Source organism: Rhinoderma darwinii, chromosome 3, assembly GCF_050947455.1.
Source record: "Rhinoderma darwinii isolate aRhiDar2 chromosome 3, aRhiDar2.hap1, whole genome shotgun sequence".
Taxonomy (NCBI): domain Eukaryota; kingdom Metazoa; phylum Chordata; class Amphibia; order Anura; family Rhinodermatidae; genus Rhinoderma; species Rhinoderma darwinii.
The window spans coordinates 322075535-322099973 of record NC_134689.1 but is presented as its reverse complement, the minus strand read 5'-3'; the positions used below and the strand labels follow the sequence as shown (position 1 = coordinate 322099973).

The window sequence follows — 24439 nt, the reverse complement described above, 5'->3', positions numbered from 1 at the left end:
TACGGAATACCACTAGAAGCAGAAGGAAACCTGACATCACAGGTCACATGACACGTAGTGAGAGCCGAGAACGGGCACAATTTTGAAAAATTAAGGAAATTACAATGTAAGTGTGGAGTAGACATTAGGTTTATTGACAATATAAAAATGTATCTTGGAAAATCTCTTTAACCCCTTCACTGCCCTAGCCTACCAGGGATGTTATAATTAACCACTTCAGTGCGCTAGACTACCAGGGATGTTACCCATCAATGCAGAGAAAAAGTTTTCTTAAATTGTTTCTATTCAATGAGACCAAGTAGAGGAAAACAAAACATAGGAGTCGTGTTCAAGTGCCGTCAGCTCCTTCACATGCATAATGTCATTTAAATATTCAACAAATTCGTGTTTTGGAGGGGATGGCAACTGACTTTAACTTTTTATTACGAATATTTATTGCAATTAGAAAAACAAACAAAATACCATCCCTTCCCAGTGCCGCCTATGTGAAAGTCCTTGAGTGAACGCCATTATTCTGTAAAGAACATTCCATTAATAGCCTTATTTTAGTTTTTATGAATCCCGTATCCATATATATGCATAAGTCCTGTAACAGAGAAGGATAAATTGGTATAGTTTAGTTCTCATTTCAGACTACCCTCAGAAATATTGAGTTCTCCAAAACAGGTGTTATCTATATTAATGCCGTCTGCATAAGTCTAAACAGATATCATAAGTATCAATTAAATCATACATAAGCCATATTGTAAAGATCTATCTATAATCCACTAACAGCATGCCACAAACGTCCCAAAGGGAGAGCCACAAGCCAGGTACATCCCAGGGTAACTTTAACTCAAAATTGTTTCCGGTATAAAACGGTATGGCTCGTGTAAGCATTAAGGAAGCTGGACCTTGGGTATTCAGCCACGGTAACCAAAAATCCTCAAATTTCTGTATAATGCTTTGTTTCATAAATACATATCTTTTGAACTGCAGTACAGTATTAAAAGACTTGTACCAAAATCAAAAATGATGACCTATCCACAGGATAGATGATCATTTTCTGATCGCTGGGGGCCCAACTGCTGGGGCCCCTACTGTTCGTGAGAACAGGGGTCTTGAACCCGTGTTCCTCCTCACCGCTCGACATTGAATAGAGCGGCGGTCGAACACACGCGCTACTGCCCCATTCAAAGTCTATGAGAATGACAGAAACAGCCAAGTACGGTGCTCCACTCAAACTCCTGACTGCGTGGGAAAATCTGGAGCTTTGGGACACCCGTTCTTGCATTCGGTGGGGGTTCCAGTGGTGGGGCCCCAAGCAATCAGAAAATTATTACCTATCCTGTGGATAGGTGATAATTTATGATTCTGGGTATACCCCTTTAACTTTGGATACAATTTAGCACCAGTAGGTGATTCTGGTACCTTCCAGTAGTGCGCAATGAGTTCACGGGCCTGATTCAACAGTCGTAGGATGGTTAGCTGGTGAATTTGTTACAATGTTTATAGAATGTGCGTCACTTCAAAAAACGGTGGTGCTCAGGTAGGATTCCGCTCCTTAGTTATATAATATAATTCTCAGGTTTATGGTGAAGTAGATATATTTTATTATGCAATCCACTCATATAAATGTTTTTTGGCCACATTAGGCCTTCATCAGATAAATATTTATAAAACAAAATAGAAAAAAAATTGTATACAACATCATTTACTATGTCACATAATAATATGTAAGAAAAATTCACACCAAGAATCGGCGTAATCCAAAAATTATACAAAGGGAGTACAAGTAAAACATCACCATAGATAATGTTAGAAATCACATACGATGTATATTAATGAATTAGTTGTGACATACATCCCTACTATTTCCAATCAAACGGCCAGAGAATTACAAAAAATATACTTAGTTCTATCACAAATTGAAACAGATTGTAACCGATTTGTCCACGTGTTCTGATCTATATAAGAAACTTACGAACTCCAATACACAAGACAGCACTCCAAATTCAGTGAAAAAATCGGATCACTTTAATCACCACATGCAACATTTCAGCCCTACTCCACTGGGCCTTTCTCAAATATTGCTTGAGAAAGGTCCCATGGAGTAGGGCTGAAACGTTGCATGTGGTGATTAATGTGATCCGATTTTTTCACTGAATTTGGAGTGCTGTCTTGTGTATTGGATTTCGTTGGTTATTTGAGACAATGGTCGTGTGTCTGAACAAGAACCTGTGCACCTGACACTGGAGGAACGGTGCTGCTTTTGCTTTGCTTTTTTCTATATAAGAGACTTAGATATAAAGACTGACAATATGTCTAGGAGGATATCCAAAATGCATAACGTAAAGAGGATGAAAAAGTCATCTTACCAGATTGCTCAGGAACAAAATAATAGTAGGGATGTATGTCACAACTAATTCATTAATACACATCGTATGTGATTTATGTTTTACTTGTACTCACTTTGTCTGTATAATCTTTGGATTACGCTGATTTTTGGTGTGAATTTCTCTTACATAATATGTGACATCCAGTGGCAGATTAAGTAGACCATAGGCACTGGGCTGTTTCACAAACTTGGGCCCCCCTTCCCCTCCGCCGCTCTGCCGTGTCTATAGTGAACACCACCTTTTTGTGTGAGCATTGACAAATGGGTGTTACGATTCCTCTTGTCAAAGGGCTGTGTCCCTACATACTGACAGTCTCCAACCATCGCTGACTGTATTACACTGTGTAGGTACACATCCTCTGACAATGGGAATGGTAACACGCATTTGTCTATTAGTCCTGGGTACGCAAAGACTTTATGTGAAATACAAGGATTTCCTGATTTCCTACAACAGACATGTCAGGAGAGGGGACAGATCCTCTATAGATCTAGTGACTCACAAGTGACGTTTTCTCTGATGGGAGTCACTATCTTTTCTTCTCCATCTGACACAGACCGGTATGGACCGGTTTTTCATACTGATGACCTATCGATGTGCCCGGACAAACCCTTTTACTCAGACTAATAAATTAGAATGCATACAGACCCCAGACCTTCCAAACTATTGCGGTCCCCAGCCCAGACCCCCCTAAACAAATACATACCCCAGAACAAGCACCTTAAATACATACCCCGGACCAGACCCCTAAATACAGAACCCAGACCTGATACCCTAAACTAATACAGACACCAGACCCCCCTAAACTAATTACCCCAGACCAAACCCCCTAAACTAATACAGACTGCAGACCAGGCCCCCTAAACTAATACAGATCCCATACCTGACTCTCTAAACTAATACAGAACCCACACCAGACCCCTAAATACAGACCCCCATAAACTAATACAGAGCTCAGACCAGACCCCCTAAATATACAGACCCCCAAATATACAGACCCCAGACCCCTAAATACAGACCCCAGACCAGACCCCCTAAATATACAGACCCAAGACCAGACCCCCTAAATACAGACCCCAGACACCTTAAAATAATACAGACCCCCTAAATACAGACACCTTAAATTAATACAGACCCCTTAAAATAATACATACCCCAGACCTCCTAAATACAGACCCCTTGAATAGAGACCCCAGACCAGACCCACTAAACTAATACAGACCCCCTAATGACAGCCCCCATAGAGAAGTAAAAGTCAGAAAACATTAAAAAGTTAAACATGAGAACACAAATAAATAAAAAAAATTGAAAATATTATATTAAAAGCAATATGATTAAAAAAAATAAAAATGAATGACACATTCCCTTTAAAAAGATAAAAAGAGCCTAAGAAATTCATCAGCACAGAATTCTAGACCTATTTAAAAATAAATAAAAAAAATAATAAAATAAAAGTAGTCAAGCGTGATTCTAGATTCTAATTTGCTAGTGACAGTGACAGACGTCAACGACATATTTATACACGCCCCATGATTGGCAGTCTGAGACCCCAGGTGGAGACCACTACGATCATCCTGGGAGCAGACGATCTTGTATATCAGATGAGCAGACGTGCTAATTGATCCAAGAGCCTTTCACTCAACTTTGCGCTCGATTCATTCTCTGATCGACTTTTTCTGTCTGGTCTGACATTTCGCCTGTCGTGATTGGACGCTTCTGAAGCTCATTGATTCTTACCGGAAGTGACGTTTTGGGCCTCGTTATCCTGTGCTGCAGCGCGCTTTCTGTTCGGCGTGTCGTAATTTTCCGAAGGCGCGATGGTGAAGCTCACGGCCGATTTAATTGAACAGGCGGCGCAGTACACGAATGCAGTGCGGGACAGAGAGATGGACCTGCGGGGTAAGTACCGGAGCGCGTCGATGAGGGAGCGGGGGGTATACGTTTGGTCCCGGGTGGAAAGCACGGGTCCAGAACTTGCTTGCGTTTACTAACCCCGGTCGTTGTGTTAAATAGTTGACCGGAGGATTATTCCAGAGCCGGACTCTGGCAGTATTACTGGACTAACACGGGGGTCCTCCACACAGTGATACAGTTGTGGGGGCTTCCGGTGCTCTTTGCAGTGCTGAGCCTCGAGGGGCTTTTAGTTTGGTGGTCTGTGCTAAGGGGCGCTATACTTTCCTGAGCTCCTAGTTGGGGTCTCTGCTTCCAGACTGCCACCCATAGAAGCTTCTTGTAATCCATAGGCCATGTTCACATGTTGCGAGTCTTATGTGGAGGAGCCTGCATGGGTATAAAATGTATGTGTATTAGTTCTATTGCACGCAACAAATAACTGGGAAGCATCGTGTGGCCTCCATGTTCCACTTCAGGGGGGATGTAGTACCGCCCGCCATACGTGATACTGCGGAGTCCTCCTCTGCCTAGAGGCCCTTTGCAATCTCTCTCCACTTTAGCACATAGAGAGGGGGGGGGGGGGGGGAGAGAGAGAGCTTTCTATGGCATCCGTATGCTTTAGGCCTGATTCACACTGCGTTTTAGCCCTATATTTAGCAGGAAATTCCTACGTACATGCTAAAGTGTCCATAGAGCTCCATTAGCATGACATGTCTGGCCAGTATATGCTAGTATGTTTTTTTGGAGGATGGAATAATGTATTATAGTATTGCATTCTGAGGGAATTGAAGAAAAACAAAACATGCACTGTGCGTTTTTTTTTTAACATGGGAGTTTACAGGTGATGTATGGCATCGGTCACATGTATATGTTAAACATATAGCTAGGGGAGCTTCCCTAGGGCCAGAGTCCCCGTTAAGAGCATCAGGTAGCGCTCTGGAAATTGAGGCCCCTGACGTCACTGTATATGGGCAGTGATGTCAGGGGCTTTTAACCCCTTAATGACCGCCGATACGTCTTTTTACGGCGGTCATTAGTGGGCTTTATTCTAGAGCGCCGCCAAACTACGTCGCTGCTGTAGAATAAAGTAAACAGAGCAGGGAGCCGTGAAATCTCCCTGCTCTCAGCTGCCAGAAGCAGCTGAGGGCTGGGGGCGTCCCTGCTCTGCCGGGTGAGATCGATATTAGTATCGATCTCACCTGTTTAACCCTTCAGATGCGGTGCACAATAGCGAGCACCGCATCTGAATGGTTTTGGAGAGAGGGAGGGAGCTCCCTCTCATCTCACTGACACCCGGCGATAAAATCGCCGAGTGTCTGTGTCTTCTATGGCAGCCGGGGGTCTAATAAAGACCCCCAGGTCTGCCTGCAGCGAATGCCTGCTAGATCATGCCGCAGGCATGACCTAGCAGATGCCTGTCCGTTTTAAACGGACAGGAAGTAATACACTGCAATACAAAAGTATTGCAGTGTATTATAATAGCGATCGGAGGATAGGGAAGTCCCCTAGTGGGACTAGTAAAAAAGAAAAAAAAGTTTAATAAAGTTAATAAAAAAAAAAAAGTGAAAAAAAAAAATGAAAAACCCAGCTTTTCCCCTTACAAAATGCTTTACTATTAAAAAAAACTACAATAAAGCAAAAAAGTTACACATATTTGGTATCGCCGCGTCCGTAACGACCCCGACTATAAAGCTGTTACATTATTTAACCCGCACTGTGAACGCCGTAAAAAATAAAATAAAAAACAATGGAAAAATTGCTGTTTTCTGTTAATCCTGACTTAAAAAAAATGTGATAAAAAGTGATCAAAAAGTCGCATCTACTCTCAAATGGTACCAATAAAAACTGCAAGTCGTCCCGCAAAAAACAAGACCTTATACAGCTATGCCGACGCAAAAATAAAAAAGTTACAGCTCTTCGAATGTGACAATGGAAAAATCTAAAAAATGGCTTGGACATTAGGGCCCAGATTGCCAGCAGGGGGAAGGGGTTAAGTACGGAGTCCATGGCATCACTGTTTATACATCAACAGTGCTGTCGGGGGCGTCTCCAGGACCAGAATCCCTGGCCAGAGTAGGGTTGTCACGATACCAGAATTTGAACTTTGATATCGATACTTCATGTAGTATTGCGATACTCTATACCAAAACGATACTTTTGCAACAATAATAGAAAAAAAGTTCCATTTTCTGATGTGAGGCACGTGGTGTGATGAATCTTGAACCTCTACGTCCCTCACATTAATAGTGATTAACCCCATCATGTTCCTCAGTCATAATGGACAACATTCAGTTAGGCCCCATGCACACAATCGCGGGCACGGCCGGCCGTTAACTGCCACCCGCATTTTCGGGCTGTGCTCCCATACAAAGTATAGGAGCACAGCCCGCAAAATGCAAAAGAACGGACATGTTCCATAATTTTCGGAACATTTCTACGGCTCGGACACCCATCCGTAGCGCACGGAAAAGTGTCCGCGTTCAATGAAAGTGAATGGGTCTATTGCGGTCTGCAAAAATGGAGGTTTTTTTACGGTCGTGTGCATGGGGCCTTAAAGGGAATGTGTTGCGAGGTTTTTTTTTTTTTTTTTTAATTGAACAGTTAGTGTAAAAATGATTAAACAGTGTTCTAATTTTTTACTTTTTTTCACTAGTCAGGAAATATTATAAATTAGATTCTAATTTATAATATTTCCCAGTGCTGGTCACTAGATGGAGCAATTCCCAAAATTGCAGCATTGCATGTGGTAAAGCAACCACATTGCTTTATGCTGCAAAATTTGGGAAAACTCACTCGCTCTAGTGAGCTCTCAGAATCCCCTTTATCCTGGCTAGTGCCGGGAGAAACGAGGGGATTGAACGGTCAAACCTCCTACACTGTGTGTCGCCATTTTTTGTGCTAACACACAGTGTAGAAGGTTAACATACACTAGTAAACACACACTGAAACACGAACATACATAGAAATAACTTACCTGCTCCTGCCGCCGCCGCTCCCTCCGGTCCGTCCGCTCCGTCTGCTAGCGCCGCTCCAAGTGCACAAGTCCGGAAGCCGCGACCGGAAGTAGTAATCTTACTGTCCGGCCGCGACTTCCGGTCTACAGGAAAATGGCGCCGGACAGCGCGCAGTTCATCTTGGACTGTGTGTTCCCACACAGACGGCGTACGGCATAGTGAATGGAACGGGCCCCGTTCGCATTCACTATGGGACTGGAGCTGCCGTATTCCATGTCTGTATGTGTCGTTAATCGACACATACAGAAATGGAGAAAAAAATGGCAGCCCCCATAGGGAAGAAAAAGTGAAAAAAAGTAAAACACAAACACACAAATAAATATAAAAGTTTTTAATAACCTCGAGCCTCACATTAATAAGTGAAAGAAAACAGTTTTTTATTTTAACAGCGTAAACTTGAATGACGCTATGATAAATTCCAACAAATTATATGTAGACATTAACGTGGAACTGATCATGTTATCAGTGAGGTCCAACGTGGGACAACATGAGGTAGAGCCAGGCTGCCATTTATTTGTGTCCGGATACAAACCCTACTGTCGCAATCGACTCAGATGTCACCAGCAAATTTCTAGGCATGTTCTCTTCCTGGCTCCTGGGATTTGTCCGTTCCTGTCAGACATGTTGAGTATGTATACTCGTCTAATAATCTAGTTGTTATCACTTATATCTCTGCCCATCTTAATGACCTCCATCAACTCCCATAGAAGTGAAGGGAGGTTATGGGGAAAGCTTAGCACAGCAAACTACGCTGTTTCCGCAGCTCCCGAGTTCTGGTAACTGCGTAGCTCGCAGTGCTACGCTGTTTCTGTAACTCCCGTTCGCTTCTATGGGAGTTACAGAAACAGCGAAGCTCAATTTGCGTAATTCCCAACCACCACATCCAGAAGTGGCCTGGAGGCAGAGGGAGCCGAATAAGGTAGAATGGGGCTCAGGGGACCCAATCTAGAGAGAGATCCTGTGGATATTCCCTAAATGTCCAGGGTGGGAATACCCCCTTGAGGAGCTCTCCAGACTCCCCCCCCCCCCCCCCCCCCCCTCCTTTTAATCTCTGTATACGATATAGGGTTTGAGTGACAGCGCCGGATCTTCTCACATCTTGAGGGTGGCAGATTGCTAGTTCTTTTACTTCTTTGACACATTGCAAAATCTTATGGTGGCCATACGCTTTAGATAGCTGGCGGCGTGTATGTATTCAAAGGGGGAGGGAAATATGCTGCTTCCAGACACCTTTGCCTGTTCCTTCTTTCTGCCGTCGCAAATGACCAGCAATTCTTACATCAACTAAAGCCCCTGCACATGACTGTGCCCGTAATCACTGTCCGTCGTTATGGGCACTGCCGGCCACAGACAGCCACCCGGCTGTGCTCCCTTATAAAGTTTCAGAGCACGGTATGTAAAAAGCAAAAAATAGGTCAAGTCCTATCTTTTGCGGAGCCTTTCTACGGTACGGAAACCTTCCTGTAAATATACGGGAAGGTGTCTGTGGGCCATAGAAGCGATTGTGTCCGTAATTACAGACTAATTCTACGTTCGTGTGCATGAGGCCTTATACATGACAACTGTACTCAGTAGCGAGTGTGTATGTGTGTGTATATATATATATATATGTGTGTGTGTATTTAACTCTACATATTTTCTGTCTAGGTTACAAAATCCCAGTTATTGAGAATCTCGGGGCCACACTGGACCAGTTTGATACAATAGATTTTTCAGACAATGAGATCAGGAAGTTGGATGGATTTCCTTTGCTGAAGAGACTTAAATGTTTATTACTAAACAATAACAGAATATGGTAAGATTCGTGTTCGTTATGGTCTAGTTTTTGGTTGCCTGCTTCCCCCCCCCCCTCCACATATTATTCAGACATGGCTATGTTGGTTTCAGTAACACCACGTTCAGCCTGACAGATTGTGATGGGGGCTCAGTATGAGGTTTCCTGGTGTTGTAGTATGTATAAATGCAGACTGAAGATGTTGCCCGATCCAAAATATTTTATTATATTGCGTTATGACACTGATTATAGTGGTTAATAATATGGTGATCTTAGATCTGTCTGGATCCTTGAAATTAAAAAACAATACTGGTGGTCACATGATCACCTGCATTCGGCAAAAGACACGTTCTGTGGCTCTCTGGAAGTGAAGTGACCCAATCTGACTGGTTTCAGTCTGTTTGCACATACATTGGGCAGAATAAAATCTCTCTAAAAAAAAAATATGTAGATGTTTGTTGTACTAGATCTATAGGCTTACGTGGGGCAGATGTATGCCAAAAGTGTATCTTTTGGGCATATGCTTGTCAGGATTATATTTGAATACAGTATTTTGTGTGCGTTTTAGGAGTACTAAGAGTAGGCTGCTTTGATTTTCAGAACACAAAACGTGTGTTAATGGGGGAGGGGTTTCCTTTTCAGACATTTATGGCATATCCACAGAAACAAGCAGATGGCAGACCTGGAAGCCTTTATTAGGCCCCAGGCTGCCATGGTGAATACTAGCACCCCGCGATCGCATCACGGAAGCGGGATGCGGTCAGTGGGCTGTTGAAGGGGGCGCTCCTCCCTTTCTAATGGCTGAGATACCGCGAATCCTATTGACTGTGGCATCTAAGTTGTCACTGGGCCAAGATTGGAGTTACTTACATACTGCAGGCATAGCTAACAAGATTAATGACAGTGTCCCCTGTGTAGCCGACTGTCTAGTGCATCATTCTGTAAATATGGTTAATATATGCGGTGAAAATGTCTTTTTATCAGTTCTAGCTTTGTTGCAGACCTAAAATAACAACGGTTCTGTTTTCTTCTAGCCGTGTCGGGGAAGGACTTGAACAGGTTTTACCTAATCTCACTGAACTGATCCTTACCAATAACAGTATTATGGAACTGGTAAGACTTCTCTCTCCTTTGCGTGTGTCATTAGCTTTACAGCTTTCAGTATTACTTTAATTTTTGTTTATGCGCTCTTTTATTGTTAGGGTGACTTGGATAATCTGTCGACGCTTAAGAATCTCACTTATCTCTGGTAAGTAATGTACTGACAATATAAGATCTTTTTACAGAGATATAAGGTTTGCACAAACCGCTGCCGTTTTATTACGTTATTACCAGTGTGTGGCTGCACATATACACCCACAATGTATATGGTTCTGATGACTGAAGCTTATGGGAGCCATGGAGAGCTCAGAAGAGTGACGCAGGCCCGGTCAGATCGGTGGGGCTCTCTGGTCCTGGACCCCTACCAATACCATCTTTGTCTCTAAAATGCCAGAAAACGGGAATTTGTACTGGAAGGAGCATGTTTCTTTTAAGTGAACCTCTAGTCCTGATATAAATCAAATATTAAATATGAGGGAAGTTTTGTTAAATCAAAATGTCATTTAAGAATGCAGTGCAGGGAAGTTTTAACACCCTCCTCTCCAGGCCGTGCCCATACATAGGTGGTAGCCTTGTAGAATTCAAGTAATGTATAGCGTAGAATGCTTTGCACCCATGAATGTCTGAAAATGCTCCAAAATATAAAGCATAATATGGCATCTAGTTTAGTCGTATTAAGCAAATGCGCTAAAAAACAGATCTTTGTGCCTTTCTAGACTTTTTTTTTGTCCCAGAAAGGGGGAGCGGCTTAAATGAGCATGACCAATATCTAGCACGTTCTGTTGCAAAACAAGCCAAAAGTGGCATAAGAAAGAAGTGTCAAGATCAAGCAAGATGCACCCGATTCATCATACAGCGTGCACCAGTTAAATGTGCTGCATTTTCAGACTCAGGTTATAAGTTTTCTTTTTTTTTCCTTTCAGTTGTCTAAAAGTTAGACCGCATTAGTACATCTGCTCCACTGTATTTCCCCTAGAAAAATAAATGCTTATAGGGATGAATAACACCTTTTTAATTCAAAATTTATTTTTTACCGTATCGGTGTACCTTTTGTATAACGTTGGACTCCGCAGGCTACCGGTGCTGAAATATGTGCAAACGGCCTACATACATATTTTGGGTGGTTTCTGGTCAAGGAGATATATATATATATTAATTCTTGCAGCCATTGTTTCCAGTAACTATAACCATGAGCACTCGTTGTTTTCTCTTTCAGTTTATTAAGAAATCCAGTCATTAACAAGCGACATTACAGATTGTACGTGGTTTACAAAATACCACAGATCCGTGTGCTGGACTTCCAGAAAATCAGACTAGCCGTAAGTTGTAATCCCCGATGTCTGTGCTCGGCACTAATTGGTATTCTCTATAGCAGAAAAGATGTTCTCTTACCAGAAGTACGTGAGACGTTAATCTCTCCCCAATAAACTATGGCAAAGTTTACACTGGCTGTAACTTGTTATCCAGTATGAGGGAATTTAAACTTGGTACACGCTTCATCCCTTTAGGCCTAGTTCACACGGAGTTTGACAGGCATAAAAAAAATCAGGCGGACTTTTAATTGCCAGCGTTTTTTTTTTTTTTTTTTTTGCAACTGTATTAGCTTGCGGCTGTTGAATCTAATGCAAAAACTGCACACACAATCTGCTCCAAAAAATGCTTCAAGCGAACACTGAGGGTTTTTCTTGCCTCCTATTGTTTTCAATGCCACTTATCGATTTTATTTATTTTTTTCTGCACACAAGCCGCCCGGTAAAAACAAAAGCCTCTGCCTCCCATTGAAATCCATGGGGCGATTAGGGGCTTCTTGGTGCTGATTCCAAAGCGGTTTCCGTGTCAAAATCGGCGCCAAAAACCGCTGTGTGAACTGACCCTAAAGAGGACCTGTCAGATCTCCTAAATGTGTTTGTAAATATTTGCATTCCCCATGAAATGATAGACAACTAGGTGTTATGGGTACAGGAATAACAGAGGAACAGCCCAATGTAGAGTTCCCATAGTCACCAATGCTGGCTGATTTTTGGTTTATTCTTTGAGCTCATGACACTTAGTTTTGTAACAAGACGGCTGCTGAGCAGTTAGTCCCCACTCTTCAATTTGCTCTTGCTGATTCTCATTTAACTCTGTGTATGGTATCGCTTCAGGAGCGAGAGGAAGCAGCGAGTATGTTCAAGGGCAAGCGGGGTGCACAGCTTGCAAAGGATATTGCCAAGAGATCAAAAACGTAAGATACGAATTTCTCTCTGAAGCTTGAAAGTTTCCTTCACAAGCACCTTCCTCAGTCACACACGTCTGATAAAGAGATGTAGGACATGGCAAATGGTCATATACTGCACAGTAATCCTGCAATGATGGCGTCCGTTACATCATAGGCAGTCTCCAAATCACTGGTTGAACTGCGAAACAGATTGGGAATTTTAAGGCTAAACAATGTACAAATAATTTGTAGATAGAATTTTAAGTTTATAGATAAAAGTAAGCGCCATGCAACAGCACTTTTGCTCATAGACCACAAGTCCATTTCCCACAAGGTGCTTCTGAAGAAGCTTTCTATGTGTCAGTTGTTAACCAAGATAAGATACTACACTGGGTTGAAATCTCTTTCATGGTGTCCCCATTGAAAGATGAGAGAAGCCGATAACTGTTCATGAACTGATTTTTGTTGAAAATTTTCCTTCCATTCTGTTTATAGATTCACACCGGGTGCAGGTTTACAACTGGAAAAGAAGAAATCTGGCCCTTCGCCCAGTGATGTCGAAGCCATTAAGGTAGTGTTTTTATGAAAAAAAAAAATAAAATACTGTAATTTATTTAGTGAAAATAAGTTTAGTAATCTTTTTAAAAAAAATAAAATAAATTAAAAATGTTCTTTTTCGGTTTTGCAACTGCTATGTAACCACTTTACATAGACTCTGTAGAACGCTGCTGTTGGCCTAATCAATCTAACTCTTAAAACTGAACTGAGCAACTTCGATTTCATCAGTATTATCAGTATTCGGGTTAGTTGAGGTGCCAGAGGCAAACGGGAGTCTCTGTCATCCGAGCAGTCAGTCCAGCTCACTGACTAATTCAGCTGACAGAGGCTTTCTACAGCTTCTATGTGCAGTGGATATAAAGAAGCTGCATAACCGAAACCAGGGACATTTTTAAACAAGTGTATTGTATTCCTTTTTTTCACCAATTACATTACCAAAAAACAAAACGCCTCACTCTGAGTCAGAATGGAATAGCTGCTCTGGTGGACTCGGCCTGTCCATGCATTACAGGGTCAGCCATTCAGTTGATGGCCAATGTGTAATGCTACGTTTCCCCAGGATGCAATGCTTCCCCTGAAGATAACCACTGATCTCTGAAGCCAGACCCACTGTGTTCAACTTATCAACGCATCAGCTTTCATCCTACAAGGGCATCCCTTTTAAAAACATGTTCATATTTCACAACTAAAATTAGGCAAAACATCTATTGCCTGTTGCCATGACTTTCTGGTGTTGAGGGGGTCTAGGCGCATGTTACGATTGCACCTGTGTAAGCTTAATGTTCTAATCACATTAGACACCCTGGGATATATTGATAGAAACGTGTTTTTTTTCTTTTTGTACATATGAATTTGAGTCTGCCCCCCATGTGTAAATATCTGTAATATGGGCCATACACTTCATAGAGATTTTATTAGGGGGGTTGATAGTTTGTTTTTAATTCTGTTAACTGTTGTACTGTATACAGAATGCTATTGCCAATGCTACAACCCTAGCAGAAGTGGAGCGGCTCAAAGGTTTGCTGCAGTCCGGTCAGATTCCTGGCAAAGACCGTGCTCCTGGTAAGAAGAGACTTTTTTTTTTTTTTTTTTTTTTTTATCCCCCTCTTAGCATTAATATTTATGCAAGAAATTTGATTTTACAATTGCAGATTTTGATCATTGAAGGAATTTGTGGCCAGTGGAATATAAATGCACAATGTGTTTAGAATCCAGGGATCAAAATTGTTCATAGGGTTCGTACGTAGATCACATTCTTCATATAGCTGTGATGGCAGAGAAGTCTTAACTCCTTATTGACTGCCTACCGTCTTGACTGCAGGTGCATACTCTACAGTGACGTCTTCTGGTGCTGTTGTAGAAGAAGCTGACCAGCGCTCATCCTCTAAGATCAGGAGCTGTAAGCTACAACTCCTGCTTAGAGCAGCCTGCTAAATACAGCTGGGGTCTGAAAACATTCCAACCCCAGCTGTTTAAACCTTTGATCGCCACGGTCTGTGACCACGGCAAGATCAAAGGGATTTCCCCTCTGGTCTTGTCATCGGAAGCCCGGTGACGTGATCAAAGACCGGGGAATGGATCTGCAGTCAGCCCTGGGGATCTAGAAAGGACCCCAGGGCTGTCTGTTCAGTTTGCCTGTTTGGGGACACAGTATGATGTATTAGCATACTCCTGTATGCTAATACATTCAACTTTTTATTTTTTTTTTACTTTTAAAGTAAAGTTATCCCTTAATGGGATTAAAAAAAGTAACAAAAATAAATACGTTCCCAAAAAGTCATTATTTTGCCTAAAATATATTTTATTACCCCAACATTACAGAAAAACAAAAAACCTACACATATTAGGTGTCTACACGACCGTAGTAACCTGAATTAGTTTAACAGGTTATTTAGCGTGAAAGGGATAAAAAAAACAAAAAACTCTGCCGACTGGCTATTTCCTATATTATACTATTTCTCCCGCATAAAACAAGGCCTCATACAGCCATGTCAATGAAAAAAATCCGTTATTGCTGCTCAAAGGCAGAGGCAAAAACTGAAATTCAGCTGGGCATTAATAAAGAATTGCTTGTTTACATACACACAATTCTGGGGTTTCTGATCTATTTTAACTTATGTCTAGTTTTTGTTAAAAGGCCCAGCTACTTAAATGGCAGCAGATAATCCTGTTAGTTTCCCATTGCTTAGCTGTGACGTTGCAGGCTGGGTCACTGAGGAATTCTTTTACTAGATTAACCACTATTGGATCTAATAGATGACTTCAGATCCACTGGTTTCTGTTGCGGAAGGTTCTCCAGTGACCAGGTAATGCCGTTATAGGCTGGTTGCACACATAATGGTGCGTATTGGGGCAGAATCTCAATGTGGAAACAGTGCTAGAAAAGCTAATACCAGCTGAATGTTGTCACAGCGACGCATCCCTCTGTTCTCAGAGCGGCCCGGCCTTCTGGAATGACTCTGCAGTCCATGTGACACTTGCAGCAGTCACATGGGATGAAACGTCATCAAGGAAGCTGGCCTGGACAGAGAATAGAAAAATGTGTCACTATGACAACATCTGGGGGTAAGTATTTTTTTTTTTTGCAGCTTATTCACCAAAATAAAATAAAAATCCGCATTTCCAACTTGTCTAACCATCCTTTTGAATTCAATAGGGAAAAGCCACATCAAACTAGTAGCAATTATGCAGCATAAATTGAGATGCAGGTTTATTTACGAACGGTTTCTCAGATTATTTTTTTTGCCGTGTGGATGAGGTTTGTTCAAATCTCATCCACTCTGCTGCTTTTGTAATACGCTGCAAATTTTCCACAATGAAATCCATTGCAGTGTTTACGCTGTGTCCTTAACTGGTTTCTGACACAGGACGAGTATGCTCGTCCTGAGCAGCGAGCACTTCGCGCATTAGGACGAGCATACTCGTCCTGTGTGACAGCCGTCTGTGCCGTCTCTGTGTGTGCGATCGAGAGCGGGGCAACGGCTGTAATACACAGCCACGGCCCCGCTCTGACAGCGGAGAGGAGAGAAACATCTTCTCTCCGCTGTTAACCCTTTGAACGCCGCGATGACAGCTGATCGCGGCGTTCAAGGAGAGGACTGCACATTGATCGCGTCACAGAAAATAACTGACGCGATCAAAGCCAACAACTCGTATGGGCAGACAGCCCAGGGTCCAGTGAAGGACCCCAGGGCTGTCTGAACATATTTCCTGTTAGGGCATACTGAGGTCTGCCCTAACAACTGCCTGTGTACGATCAGTAACAGGCTAATGTACTGGCATATAGATCTATGCCAGGACATTAGTTACAAAATAAAAATCAAAATGATAAATCCCGTTATGGGATTAAAAAAAAAAGTTAAATGAATGTAAAAAAAAAATAATGGTAAATAAATAAAGTAAAAAAAATACACACACACATTTTTTATAATAAATAAACTTTTTAAAATATAAGTCCCAAAACATGAAATAATATAGACATATTTGGTATCGCCACGACCGTAACAACCTGTACAACAAATGTATAACATTATTTATGATCGGTGTATGGTGTAAAAAAAAATATTAAAACTGCTGCACAACTGCTTTTTTTCTGCATTTTAATCTAATTTAAAATTTATAGAAATTAAACTATAATGTATTTGTACCAAAAAATGGTACGTACATAAAGTACAACTCGTCCTGCAAAAAAACAGTCTCATACAACTACGTCGTACAAAAAATAAAAGCGTTATGAGCGTTGGGATGCAAAGAGGGAAATTTAAAACAAATTGCTCTGTCCTCAAGGCTAAAATTGGCCGTGTCCTTAAGGGGTTAAGCTTACAGAATATGAACTCCATTAGTATTGTTATAATAGCAGTGAGGAGCAGCTACAGACACTGTTTCTCGCATAGATCCCTATGTTGGCTGCATGACATTATTCAAACGTCTCTCTTGCACAATTTTCAGGCACTGAAGTGTTTATTTCAGAGGAGGCAGACGAGGAAATGGAAGAGGATTCAGAAGTAAATGGCTCCTGATGAGTCAAGTTTTGTGATATTTATTTACAAGACTGTTTGTTTCACTGTAAATGTCCTTCTGTAAATTTTATTTCAATAAAAGTTTTTGTATTTTATTTGTTTTTGATGAAGTAATTATCTTTCCATTGATTGTACAACACCACGAGACCCAGTATATACATATGTAAGTGTGCCCATACATATTAGAGGAGTGAGACGAACGTTCCAATTTTGGTGAGGACTGGACGACTGTATGGGGAAAGTCTCAGCCCGCCACCCAATGTCAGATACTGGGATAAGAAGGGTCGGCATGTTGGATTCCAACATGCCCAATCCTTTGTACCTGCAGGGGACAAGCCTCTGGCAGTGGCTGCTTCCCCTCTCCATATTGAAATCTGCAAACATGTATGTTTGGGTATGGGAGAGTCAGGAGGAATAGCTCTCTACTGAACATCCAGCTGTTGTAGGTGTGTGGGCAGACTCAGGTGAAATGCACACGATGCGTATTACGTGCAGGTTTTCTGCACATATTTTGGTGCAGTATTAGCAAAGCAAATGCGATTTCAGGAAATCCCATCTACACATTGCAGATTTATTTTTTTTTGCACATAAATTTACCTGCAGTGCATATTTTAAAATTCGCATGCATGTCAATATTTCTTGCCTTTCCACATCAAAATGTAAAAACGGCACCTCCGGAATTACATGCGGTTTTGATGCAGAATTTGGTGTAGAAAATCTGCAACGTGTGCATGTAGCCTAAGGCTCTGTTCATACTTCGCTGCTTCGTTTAAAACTTCATAACTTGTAAACTGAGTCACCCATTGACTCCACTGTGAAAAAGAGAAAATTTGTGATCCCTCTGTATTGCAAGTTATGCCTATGCATAGCACCCAAACGTTTAGTCTCTTGGCATACATTGGGAGCATTTCCTGCTGATCGCCGCACTGTTTACACAGGGCAATTATCCCCAACGAGTAGTCTATCAAAGTTTGTCTGCCTGATAATTGCCGAGTGTAAGGCCTCATGCACACAAACGTATTTTTGTCCTCCTGTAAATACGGGTCCTTGGTCACACGTATTCGACCCGTATTTACGGGCACAATTTCGCTGCAAAATTGCACTGCACTAATCCGCAGCCCCTTCTCTCTATCAGTGCAGGATAGAGAGAAGGGGCAGCCCTTTCCGAGGTAAAAGTAAAAATTTCATACTTACCCGGCCGTTGCCTTGGTGACGCGTCCCTCTTGACCTCCAGCCCGACCTCCCTGGATGACGCGGCAGTCCATGTGACCGCTGCAGCCAGTGATTGGCTGCAGCGGTCACATGGGCTGTAACGTCATCCCAGGCCGCCGGACTGGAGGAAGAAGCAGGGAGTTCTGGGTAAGTATGAACATTTTTTTTTTTTTACAGCTTTATCTATATTGTGATCGGTAGCCACTGTCCAGGGTGCCGAAACAGTTACTGCAGATCGTTTACCTCTTTCAGCACCCTGGACAGTGACTATTTACTGACGTCACCTAGACTTCTATGGGCCTGAAATAGGTTCTATCTTTTTCAACGGCACGGGCACCTTCCCGTAAGTATACGGGGCGGTACCCGTGGCCAATAGAAGTCCATGGGCCCGTAAAAACGTGGCGTAATTACTAAAATGGCCTTTACTCCCAAGGGTATGTTCACATGCTTAGCAAAAACATCTGAAAATACGGAGCCATTTAAGGGAAAATGAAAAACGGCTCAAGAAGTGACATGCACTTTTTCGTGGGTGTTTTTTCACACGGCCATTTTGAAAAACTGCCGCGTAAAAAAACGCCCGTCGGAACAGAACACTGTATTTCCCATTGAAATCAATTGGCAGATGCTTGTAAGCGTTCTGTTTCCGATTTATTTCAGCCGTTTTTCGTGACGTTCGCAGCCCGAAAAACGTCTGAAAACACACGACTGCGTGTGCACATACCCGAACACTAGTGATTTATAATAGATGTATGATCCATGAAGCTCAGCAATGTGGAAACTCTAGTCTTATAAACTTTCCACTTATCTCCGCATAATCTTCACATACATCACTTAAAAAAAAATATATAACTAGATTACTAAATAGGATTCCATACCTTTCAGTAAATCGGGCTAAAATAACACATCTAGAGCGAGAACTTCCTAATACATGTTAATCGCCAAACACTGATTTCAGGGACTGCTGCTGCAGGAGGAGGTTATTCTCAGGGACTGCTGCTGCAGGAGGAGGTTATTCTCGGGGACTGCTGCTGCAGGAGGTGGTTATTCTCAGGGACTGCTGCTGCAGGAGGAGGTTATTCTCAGGGACTGCTGCTGCAGGAGGAGGTTATTCTCAGGGACTGCTGCTGCAGGAGGAGGTTATTCTCGGGGACTGCTGCTGCAGGAGGAGGTTATTCTCAGGGACTGCTGCTGCAGGAGGAGGTTATTCTCAGGGACTGCTGCTGCAGGAGGTGGTTATTCTCAGGGACTGCTGCTGCAGGAGGAGGTTATTCTCGGGGACTGCTGCTGCAGGAGGTTATTCTTTGGCTTGCTTGTAAGTTACTTCATCTGTGATTAGTTTTCCTCGTACTCAAAATGACACCCAGTATGACTCCCAATGTTGAAGAATAATTTGTTCTTTGTACAAAGTTTATGTAAAAAATGAACATATATAAATAAGTTAAATATCAAAAATATGGCAGTTTGATACATGATATAAAACCCACTACCATCCAAATAGATATTCCAGAGCTTTAGACATTAGCGTGTCATCCTTTTTAGGGGTCTGTCTATCCATGAATGCCTGCAAGAATTAAAAAGTTGACATTAGGCACTTTCTTTTAGCCTTTACATATGTTACTGGTTTCCCAGTTTTGGCAAGATAAATTCTACGCTCCTATGAATGAGCCCGTACTGCACTGTATATGTAGTGTGTGACGGCAGTTAAAACAACGGCCGTCACACGGACTCATGTACTTCAATGAGGCAATTTACGCCACCATTGTTTCAACAGAGCGTGTGAAGGGTCCGTGAAAATTAGGACATGTCCTTTTTACTGTCCTGCATCCCTCCTGACTCCAGTCTGAAGGACCTGGATTGGCTATGCTGTCTGAATATAGGCTAAGTTTTTGTGTTGACTGCTTGTTGTCTTTTACATGCGTTTTAAAACTCATAAAATGCAGCAATGCTAAGTGTTTTGGTGGTGGTTTTTATTTTGCGTTGAAACCGTATCAATCTAGCCTTAGGGTTGCGCTGTGACTCTAGCTTAGCTTGTATAGTCCAATGGCTGTTCACAGTAGTGTTAAATCAACCACCTTCCTAATCACAAACACCATGGGGGCAGTTTATTAAGGCTGGCGTATGAAATGCCAGTCTTAATAGTAAGAAAAGTTAGAGTAAACTGCAACGCTTAGGCCTCATACACACAGCTGTGGCCGTAATCAAAGTATGGGAGCACGGCCCATAAAATACGAAAAATAGGACATGCTCCATAATTTCAGAAAGGTGTCCGCAGCGAATAAAACTGAATGGGTCCGGAACTGCAGACCGTATTTCGGTTCGCAATTATGGAGATTTCTTACGGTCGTTTGCATGGGGCCTTATTCAGAGGCAAAAGAAAGCATGCTACCTTGCTACTCACCATAGAGTAACCAAGGCCAGTTTGATTTCCACTATTTTTACACCAGTCTTCTGCTGTAAATTATAATTTGCTAGGCCTTGATGGCCACATCCTCTTTCCACAAAAGTGGCAAGGGTGGCAGGAAAATACCAAGCATAGTAATTTACTCCACAAACTGACACTTAGGCCCTCTTATGACACTATGTCAGAAAACGGTCATAGAAATGTTGATAAATTACCCCCTTTGTCTGCTCTGCCCCTTCCCCCTGTTTTATACTGCAGCTCTGCTTCTTTAGACTAGCTGTTGTATATGAACAGAAGCCCACAAGGAAAGCAGTGCATGGAGAGCGGATTTCCATTATAGCAAGAACAGAATCAAACTAAGTAACTTAACCAACTGCCTCATGTATTCTGGTGAAAATAGGAGGGGAGAGGTCTGGGGATCTGCTTTAACCCATTCCATCTGTAGCCATTTTCAGTTCATTTTCGTTTTTTCATCCCCATGTTTCAAAAGCCATAACTTTTTATTTTTCCATTGATATAGCTGTATGAGGGCTTGTTTTTTGGAGGACGAGTTGTAGTTTTTCACAGCCCCATTTATTGTACAATAGAATGTACTGGACATCAAACATTTTTGGAGTGTAAGGGAAAAAGAACAGGGATTCCTTATTTTGGGTTCCAATGTTACGTGTGGTAAAAGCGACATGTTTACTTTATTTCTATGTGTCAATAGGATTACGGCGAGATCAAGTTTCATCTTTGCTTTACTACTTTAAGAAATAAAAAAAACTTAGAATATTGCGACAAAAGAAAATTTTAATTTTAAGAGCCAGAACTGTATTTTTCGGCCAATTGAGCTGTGTAAGGGTTTGTTTTTCTCGGGGCCAGCTGTAGTGTTTGTTGGTACTATTCTAGCATACAAGAGACTTTTTATTAAATTTTTTTTGTCGGAGATGAGGCCAATAGATGAATTTTGGATTTTTTAAACTGCATCCAGTTTGGGTTAAGTAATGTTATTTTGTAATAGTTTGGACTTTTACGGACGTGGCGATATCAGTTTGCTTTTTGGATAGATCACACACACTGTATTTTACTTTAGGGTACTTGAATGTAGGATTGCTTGCATGATCGAACGTATTGCAGTATATCACTATTTGTTACAGGTTCCCACGTAGTGTAAACGCTGCAGGAATCCTGCAGCATTTACAGTAGAGGCAAAGTGGATGAGATTTTGAAAATGTTATGCCCACCATGCGGAAAAATAACAGCGTAAACGTTCATAAATTGACCTGCGGTGTGGAGTTTAAATCCGCAGCATAAATTTATGCTGCGTTTTTGTTGGGTTTCCGTTGCGGGTTATCCACATTGAATTCAATGGGGATGCAAAATCTGCCACAACAATCGCAATTCAGGGAAGAAAAAAAAAAAAGGTCACTTACCCAGAAGCCTCTCCTTCCTGCAGTCTGGCCTCCTGCGATGACGTTGCATCCCATGTGACCGCTGTAGCCAATCACAGGCTGCAGCGTCACATGGCCTGCAACATCATACCAGGAGGCCAGACTATGCGAAGAGGGAGGGGCCACACACTTTTTTTTTTTTTTTTTTCAAGCGCTGCTTTCCGGAGCGGAAATTCTGTCCGAAAAACGGCACCACAATGTGACAGGAGCACAAAGATGGCAGACCTGGGGGCTTAATTACTGCCCAAGATACGATGACCACCATCGCACCCCCCTGTTTCTAACAGCTTAGATGCAGCGGTCATTATTAACCACGTCATCTGAGGCAGTGATCCCCAACCACCGGGATGCGGATCATTTGGTATGCACCCCGGTGGCCGCAGGGAATTTAGGTGCAGTTTTTCGCCCGGAATGTCTGCTGAGGAAACCTGCTTAGCATTTAGCCGGCCTACTAGCAGGACTTTGAATGTCAGGAGACCGCTGCAGCCTGTGATGGGCTCCAGCGGCAGTCACATGTGATGAAACGTTCTTCCAGGAGGCTGCCGCTGCAGCGGTCACATGGGATGAAACATCCCAGGAAGCCGACCTGGAAGAACAACACAGACTTCTGGGTAAGTATAAGTTGTTTTTTTTTGTTTCGCTACGATTCCACTGAAATAAACGCAACGACTATTTGTTGTGGTTTTTACCTCCCCTTTCAATTCAATGGAGAAAAACCCACAACAAATAAGCAGCGTTTATGCAGATACAATTGAGATGCGGTGCAGAGTTTTATTCCGCAACATGTCAATTTCTGAGCGGTTCTTCCGCTCACTATTTACGCTGCGTGTGGATGAGATTTGTTCTCTCATCCACTTTGCTGCTACTGTATTATGCTGCGGATTTTCTGCAACGTGTGAACTGACCCTAACCAACCCAACCTCCATTGCATTTTCAGTGTTCCGTACAGTGGTGCTGTGCTGTCAATGAGTGACAGGAGAACGCTGTCTTACAGACCAGGGCTGCACCAACAGTTTGTGTAGCGCTACTGATTGATTAACTATTGAGTGACAGCTGAAGTCCAAATGAATACATTGAGTTGCATGCAATCTTGTACACCGTGCGGAAGAAAACCGCACAAGAAAAGGGAATGTGTTTTTACCGCGATTTGACTATTTTTGCGGTAAAAGATGTGTAGCTTTTTCAGTGTGGGTATTTGCCCACGTGGCAAAACGCCATTTTTGAATATACCCAAAGGCATTTCCTTTCATTATAAACGGCTGCAAGCTGCTTCCACTTGAGTGTTGGTCAGCTGGGCGCAGCAGTGTGGGAGAAATGGCAGCTATCACTTTGTTCTCAGGCAAGAACATCTTGGTGAGCTGAATTGGTTGACGGCAATGCTCTGCGCAGCTGGCTGATTCAGGCAGTAGGTAAAAGCAGTTTACTGCAATCCATCTGGGTAGTAGTTACACTTCCCTTCCACTGGTTAAAAATGTAGAGCTTTGGGTGGAGCCAATTCAATTACCTTGTAGGGACTAGTTGTAGCCCTGTAAGCTGCAGCAAGAGGTCTCATTCCTGAATGTGGAGAGCTTATGCTTTTAACGGGTGGCGTGACAACTGAATACACCGAAAAGTTGGACGCCTTCTCGCTACCCTCCATTAAACTCTGAAAGAAATACAGCAAATGGTAAATGAGGCTAAAAAATAAATAAGGGCTTGTCCACACACAATGGAATTGCAGCAGAAAATTTCTGCAACATTTCCTCTAAAACTAGCAGACATTGCGGTTTTTTTAATGCAGAAAATAGTGCAGATTTTTCTGTGTTTTTTCAACCCTGTGTAATGGTGACATCTCCTGAAAAACGCAGCAATTTAGTCCACTTTCCACAGCAGGAATTGACAAGCTGCGGTACAAGAAATACGCACCGCAGGTGAATTTCAGAACTGAAATGTTATGCAGCATGTGGATGACATTTGCTCATTTCCACCCACTTTGCTGCTACCGTATTCTGCTGCCTATTTTCCGTCCGCAATTCCGGACGGAAAATACGCAGCAATTCCGTTACGTGTGGACAAGCCCTTAAAATGACAATTCTAGATTACGTTACACCTTCTAGAAATCTTGTAATCTTTATAGAGCTACTTTCATCGTACATGCATAAGTAACGATATGGCAAGTTGGGTTTATATTCAACATTACATTCTTCTTATGCAATTGGTTTTGTAACCTTGGTAATGGCAGCAATGCAAACAGTTAGGCCCCATGCACACGACCGTAAAAAATCTCAGTTTTTGCGGTCCGCAAAAATGGACCCATTCACTTTCATTGAACGCGGACACCTTTCATGGGTGTCCATGCCGTAGAAATGTTCCTAAAATTTTGGACCATGTCCGTTCTTTTGCATTTTGCGGGCCGTGCTCCCATACTTTGTATAGGAGCATGGCCCGAAAATGCGTGTGGCAGTCGGCGGCCGGCCGTGCCC

The 24439-nt window shown here is 42.4% G+C and overlaps 2 protein-coding genes across 3 annotated transcripts in view; one reads left to right on the top strand and one right to left on the bottom strand.

Moving 5' to 3' along the window:
- The first annotated feature begins 4100 nt into the window (after positions 1-4100).
- On the top strand, positions 4101-17026 carry SNRPA1 (small nuclear ribonucleoprotein polypeptide A'). The gene is made up of 9 exons (XM_075858265.1): positions 4101-4274; positions 8930-9077; positions 10091-10169; positions 10259-10305; positions 11374-11476; positions 12302-12381; positions 12850-12925; positions 13881-13974; positions 16861-17026. Exons 1-9 carry the CDS (start codon positions 4193-4195, stop codon positions 16929-16931), a joined length of 780 nt encoding a protein of 259 aa, XP_075714380.1. The 5' UTR covers positions 4101-4192; the 3' UTR covers positions 16932-17026.
- Positions 14688-24439, bottom strand: part of LOC142749798 (nucleoporin NUP35-like) — a 36845-nt gene continuing 27093 nt past the window's right edge. Inside the window, exons 8-9 of one of the 2 annotated variants that reach the window (XM_075858263.1) lie at positions 23482-23622; positions 14688-15432 (exon numbers count right to left, since the gene is read on the bottom strand). In XM_075858263.1, the coding sequence (XP_075714378.1) occupies positions 15343-15432; positions 23482-23622 (231 nt within the window). In that variant the 3' untranslated portion in view covers positions 14688-15342. Of the gene's footprint in view, positions 15433-16383; positions 19705-23481; positions 23623-24439 lie in introns of those variants that run through there. The other variant, XM_075858264.1, reaches the window with a different exon arrangement.

Excerpts from the sequence above, each read along its gene's own strand:
- SNRPA1 (XM_075858265.1), top strand. The coding sequence starts at position 4,193 with ATGGTGAAGCTCACGGCCGATTTAATTGAACAGGCGGCGCAGTACACG. Across the intron at positions 11,477-12,301 it reads TCCAGAAAATCAGACTAGCC|GAGCGAGAGGAAGCAGCGAG; the intron begins GTAAGTTGTAAT and ends GTATCGCTTCAG. Across the intron at positions 12,926-13,880 it reads GTGATGTCGAAGCCATTAAG|AATGCTATTGCCAATGCTAC; the intron begins GTAGTGTTTTTA and ends TACTGTATACAG.